Consider the following 6,599-nt stretch of genomic DNA (forward strand, 5'->3'; position numbering starts at 1 on the left):
AGGACAAACAACAATATGAACTAACTAGTACCCTCAGAGCTCCCAGGGTCTCAACCACCAACCAAGGGAGTATACATGGTGGGACTGATTGTTCTGGCAGCATGTGCATAGTAGAGGATTTCAAACTCGATCATCAGTGAGAGGAGAGGTCCTTGGCCCTGTGAAGGTTCTGTGCCCCAGTGTAGGGGAATGCCAGGGCCAATAAGTGGGAGAGGGTGGAAGGTGGGGTGACAGACATGGGGAGGGAGGAGGCAACAGAAGTTTGTTTTTGTTTGTTTCTTTGTTTTTTGGATGGGAAACTGGGAAAGGAGAAATTTACATGTAAATAAAGAAAATATCTAATAAAAAAATACTTGTTGATGGGAGGTCCTTTCTGAAATTTAGCTAGACCCAGTTGAACTTTCCTAAAATCATTATTAAACTGCAAATGTTTTGTGGACAACACACATTTTCCACTAAAGTATTTTTACTCTCATGTAATTCATCCCAAATGTATTGTAAGAAGAAAAATGTTACTCTAATAGGCATGCAATATGAATTAATATGCATTAGTAAATCAACATGAAGCTGAATGTTTACACTGCTATAAAATCTAGCTGTTGGTTATGGTAGAAAACACATGAGGGATGGAACAGAGAGGAGAACCACTCAGTTTATGATTACACATTTCTCTTGTTGGTGCACACATTAAGAAAGATCTTAGCTCAAAAGCAAGCAAAAAATTTTAGTTTAAACAACTGATGAACAAATCCTTTAGAGATTTTTACCTTTCATAATTAAACTATATTCGCAGTCTGACATTTGAAATTTAACCATAAAAGTTTGAAGAAAGGCTGGGTTGGTGACACACACCTTTTATCCTAGGACTTGGAGGCAAAGGCAGGTGGATCTCTGTGAGTTTGAGGCCATCCTATTCTACAAAGTGAGTTCCAGGACAGCTAGAAGTATTGCACATAGAAACCCTGTCTATAAAAACAAAAACGGTGAATGAAAGAATAGAAACTTAAAACATAGGTAAAATAAAATGAAAGAGGGCGAAAACATAAACTATTATAATTTCTAGGATAGCTACTGAATGTTAAGTGGTAATTCTGAATTAAGAGACAGCCAAATATTTTGAATGATTTGTAATAGTCAATTATATTATCTTCAACTCATCTGTTTAAAAAATATAAAATAACTGAAATAATCAAGGATCTTTACTATGTTTCAGACAAAAAAAAACCAACAAGAAGAAACAAAACAAAACAAAACAACAAAAATAATCCATCAAGGCTAGGTATGGTGGTGTTACCCTGTAACCCCAGTGCTCAAGAGGTCAGCTGGTCTATAGTGAGTTTCATGACAGCTAGTGGTATAAAAAAACAAACAAACAAAACAAACACCACAAGCCAACAAAAAGAGCCCTTTCTCTAAACCTTGCCATTTTCTTTTCCTTAAGAGTTTCCTAAAAATTAAAGACTATTCAACACAATGAATAAAAGCAAGTAAACTTGTATTTAAAACCTTACCTTGAATTTTGAGGTGCTTCACCAAACAAACTACAAATCTCTTTAATTTGTTTTAATGCAGGGATGACCCATTTATTATTTGTCTGAAATTCTTCTATAAAGCATTCTATCCATTGGATTTTTTGTGTATCTCGATCCTAACATACACAAAAATTATTTGTTTTGTTTTAACTCAAGGTAATTATATTGAATTCAATATTTAGTATAGCTTAATATAACTCAATATTAACTCCACCTGAAAAGCTTCTATGAGAATTTCATAATAGAAAAAACATTTAAGCAAATAATGTGATATAACTGTGAATTTAATATAACAAAAGGCTTTGGAATATAAAATATAATAAACTCAATGTTAGTTTGGTTTCTAATACACTTGTAGCATAGAATTTCCAAAGCAGGGGAATATGCATAAGTAGTATTATTATATTGTTATGTACTATTTAGTGTTTAACTGATTCTATTAAATTATAAAATTTAGTAGCAACAAAAAATCTCATTATTATATAGGCATTAGCACATTGTTATTAAGTAAAATAGAGAATACAGAAAATTTGTTTTTTCAAGAAAATAAGTCCAATAATTTGAAAATGAAACACCATCAAAATAGGAACAGATCAATAAAATGCACAGGCCAAGTTTTAACCCTTAAGAAAATTAGAAATACTGTAATCATGACTTCTCTTCAAATATTCTGTTTGGTTTTTTAGTACTGTACAGTACTTTGCTTTAATCAGAAATTTAGGTTTCTTTGAAATGATATTGTTTCTGTGCAGATTTAGAGAGTGATTATTTGTAAGGAAAAGTTGTGTGAATGTTGTGTAACAAGAGGTCATCAGTATTTGATATATTCTCCTCTTTACTGTTACAAACTGTTAACCTACAGTGTCTCACTGAACATACATTTCAGTCTTCTAGATTTTCTGGACAACAAACCTCAGTGATTACCTCATTTCCTTAAATATAGGAGTCAAAGGTATATTGTTATTTTTGCATGACAAGAACTTTGCAAACTAATTTATCTCCACAACTTTATAAGGAATATTTTAAGCACAAAGTATAATGATAATGAATAACATGAGGTTTTATAGGATTTTTGATGAAGAAAAATTCAGTAAAGTTACTAAACTGTTATGCATTTTTTACAACTCTGCACTTTTTAATTTAAAAAATTAACTATTATGTATGTGCATGTTTAAGAAGCAGCAATGCAATGGTTAGAAGGAAACTTCATGAAATTTGTTTTCTCCTACTTTTAAACTGGGATTAAACTGACATCATCAGGTATACATGACAAACAGCTTTTACTGATAAATCATCTTTCAGGCCTCTGAAGACCTAATCTTGATTTTTCTTTACCTGATTCAAATGAGCATAAATAAATTCTTCCTAGTGCTTTTTAACTTTCATTTTCAAAACAGAATATATATCCCCATTAAATCTTTAACTGATTTAGCCAAAACACAATTACATGGCAAACCAGTCAACTCTTCAAAATTTCTTTGACAACAAAGTGATAGAATAATTGTAAATATTCTCCAATTAATTAATTGATTACAAAAGAACAAAAAGAATAAACAAAGAAGCAGTCCCTTACCTGGGAACAACTATAATCGAGTATTTTTATGTGGGCATTGAGAGCCAGATCCATGATATCTACAGGCACATCATCACTGTGAGCTAGATTCCAAAGAAGATTCAACACTTTGTGTGCCATTACACCATCTTTATCATCTTCTGCAAGACGACGTATCAATTCAAGGAGTTTTTCGCGTTGTTTTTTACTTGCATTTGTCCAGCTTGCCTAAAAATTTTTTAAATATTTAGAATTTATGTATTTACTTGCATTAAACCATCATGTTTAATGGTACTGTTTTCACAACAGTATTTAATTTCTTCTTTCATTCTTTTTCTCTGTCTCCTTACAAACAAAACCATAATTTAACAGTAAACATTAAAATATTAATGTTGAGAAAATAAATAGGATATAAGAAATATAAAGACTGGCTGTTTCTTTAGGACAATAGCACATTTTTGACAACTCTAAAATTCACAATCATGGGGCTCTGAACACAAACAAACAGAAAAAAAAATCCAATCACAAATTGTTGTTTTGGAAACAAGAAATTAAAACTTTACATTGGAGGGAAGTTCTTAAAGACACAGGATGCTAAAGTGGGGGATGTTAAATCAGCTCAGGAACTATTACTGACTAAATACATTAGCCTGTTCCTGTCTGTATTCCATCTTAGGTAGTCATTTCTTCTCCTTTAAGTAAGTCTTTACCAACATTTGTTTGAATAACCCTAATTAAACTCAGTGGCACCACAAAATGACACTCATGATAGCCTTATTTTGGTTCTCTGTGTGGATCAATACATGTTTGTTCACATGTTTCTAGGTAAATAGTATGACATACACAATGCAAGAGACTGGGGATGGCCTACTACAACTGTTTTCATGGAAGACCTTCATGTTAACAGTCAGTAGTCAGTCATGGACAGATGCAGACAAACCAAATTCAGGTGATCCAAGGTTATATTCAGATAATAAAAATGGTTTATGGTAAGCAGTTCAAACCTCTACCAAAAAAGTTCTAAATATGAATAACTGTGGGTAATAGCCTCTGAGCCTGAAGTCAATGGTGAACTGACCTAATGTATCCACCTATTGAGTTGTAAGTTCACTCACAGCCAAGACAGTGAAAGTAGAAGCTCTAAAAAAGCTAACTGAAGGAGCTCTAGCTAGTATGCAAATATTGCTCTGGTAAGTCTTGCCCTTTTCCATAATTCCCTATCCCTTGCTAAAAACCATTAATAACATTCCTTAAGTAGTCCTCAAGGTCCATTCCCTTATTTCACCACTTCTCCCTCTTAAGACTGACTCCCAAGATCCTGTTATCAAAGTACTTAAGTCCAGCAACCAAAAGCCTCCTTTGGCTCATCTAATTAACATATTCAGTTATGGGGTTTACCCTTGTACCTTCATAAACAAGGTTTTGCCTAAGCCCAATTCTGTCTCCTCTCTATCCAGGAGTAAGTACTTTTTCCTGTTCCCCTCTGGGAAAATACTCCTCTTCCTCCTCTCTCTCTGTAGTCATCCTTCTCAGTCTTTTTCTTTGTCCCTTAGTCCTTGCCTCCTGTCACTCTGAAGCAAATAAATTACCTTTTTGCAGAGAACTTGGTCTTGGGGTCCTCCTAAGCTAATTTACTTAGCTTCATTTCTTTCACATTAGTGTGTTTAATGATGAGTAAGACTGGGAAGCACTGAAACTATATATTCATACAAATATTAAAAAGCACTGGTTTTACTTCTACAACCCTTAACATACATAAGAGATATGTTTGCCACTGTATCAATTGCCACTGTGTCTGTCAAACTAGCTGGACTATAGGTTTCAGAAGTTTAATGGGATTACATATAAACTACAGCATCAATCTTCCCATGGGTCACAGAAATACAAACTCAGGTGTTTACACTTAAACACTCTGAGCCATTTCCTTAGCCTTGTGAGAATATTTAAATATGCTCTTCAACCAGGTGATTATGGTGCGCACCTTAAAACCAGCATGGAGATGTCAGAGACAGGTATACTTCTATGAGTTTGAGGCCAGCCTGGTCAACAGAATTAGTTATGGCTACATAGTTAAACCCTATCTCAAAACAAAACAAAACAAAACAAAAACCAAAAAACCCCAAAACAACAACAAAAAAATCCCAAAACAAAAAAACAACCAAACAAAAAACACCCAACCAACCAACCAAGAAACAAAAACAAAAAACCTAACCAAACAACAACAACAAAAAAAACCCAAACCAAACAGAAAAACAAAAACAATAACAAAACAAAATATGCTCTTCAAAAACTGCCTCTTATGCTTCCTTTTTTTTTCTTAAATTGACTGCCCTTTTTGTTCATACACTGGAATTTCTACTTCAATAAATTTTAAGCATCCTTATGTACTCTACATTTCATGACGTTTTTTGCTGAGTAGTCATAAACAAGAACTTAGTTTGTTGTAGTGGGTGTTATATTGTTTGATTCCTTCTACCTAACAAATAAAGGGCTTGTAATCTCAAAAGAATGGTAATACTGTTAAGAGGCTCATAGTTCTCCAACAAGAAATTCTCAGCACTAGCAGATGAAGGAAAAAAAAATTCTTTAATTGGCATGAAGCTGTAGCCTATGGTTATTGCTTTAAAAAGCCCAGACCAGGTCCCAAATATCCCATACCTTATACAGGATTACTTATAATCAGAATCCTGTCTACTGTCTAAGATTAGCCTTTTCGTTTCTCCCTCCCAAATAATTTTTTTTCCTGGAGTTTTACAGAAACTGAAATTGCAGGTTTCTAGTTAGAACACTTTTCTTTAGCAAACAGAACTTGTTTGTGCTCTTTCAGAATAAAAGAGGCAAGCAAATGTACAGACACAATAGTCAGTAGCTCTGTTATCAAACAACAAAGGTAGAATTTCTTATTCTATTTTCTAATGCCAATGACAGTTTTTATACTAAAGTTTATGATTTTCCTTTTTGTTTTAGAAAGACCCAAAATAAGACCTTAAAAAATAAGAATTATAATAGGTGTCTAAAACATAACATACCCCATTTGTGGGACAGAAATGAAAAGGCCACCAGAATTATAAACAGCATCCAAAGAAGGAATTGAATCACAGGACAAAGATTTTAAAGTCTACTTTGCAAATATGGGTGTATTAGAAACATGATAAAAAATGATGGCTGACAGGACAGGGCTGCCCACTCTCTCCCTACCTATTCAATATTGTACTTGAAGTCCTAACCAGAGCAATTAGACAACAAAAGGAGATCAATGGGATATGAATTGGAAAGGAAGAAGTCAAATTATCATTATTTGCTGATGATATGATAGTATACTTAAGTGACCCCAAAAATTCCACCAGAGCGCTCCTAAACCTGATAAACAATGTCAGCAAAGTAGCTGGATATAAAATTAACTCAAGTAAATCAGTGGCATTCCTCTACACAAAGGAGAAACCGGCTGAGAAAGAAATTAGGGAAACAACACCCTTCACAATAGTTACAAATAATATAAGATACCTTGGTGTAAC

The 6,599-nt window shown here is 33.5% G+C and overlaps 1 protein-coding gene across 2 annotated transcripts in view; it reads right to left on the minus strand.

Moving 5' to 3' along the window:
- Positions 1 to 6,599, minus strand: part of LOC116096530 (probable ubiquitin carboxyl-terminal hydrolase FAF-X) — a 144,156-nt gene that overhangs the window by 98,145 nt on the left and 39,412 nt on the right. For both annotated transcript variants that reach the window (XM_031378461.1, XM_031378452.1), the window contains exons 12-13: positions 3,106 to 3,312; positions 1,512 to 1,648 (exon numbers count right to left, since the gene is read on the minus strand). In XM_031378461.1, the coding sequence (XP_031234321.1) occupies positions 1,512 to 1,648; positions 3,106 to 3,312 (344 nt within the window). The remainder of the gene's footprint in view (positions 1 to 1,511; positions 1,649 to 3,105; positions 3,313 to 6,599) is intronic.

This window comes from Mastomys coucha, chromosome Y (assembly GCF_008632895.1).
Source record: "Mastomys coucha isolate ucsf_1 chromosome Y, UCSF_Mcou_1, whole genome shotgun sequence".
In the NCBI taxonomy this organism is placed as follows: Eukaryota; Metazoa; Chordata; class Mammalia; order Rodentia; family Muridae; genus Mastomys; species Mastomys coucha.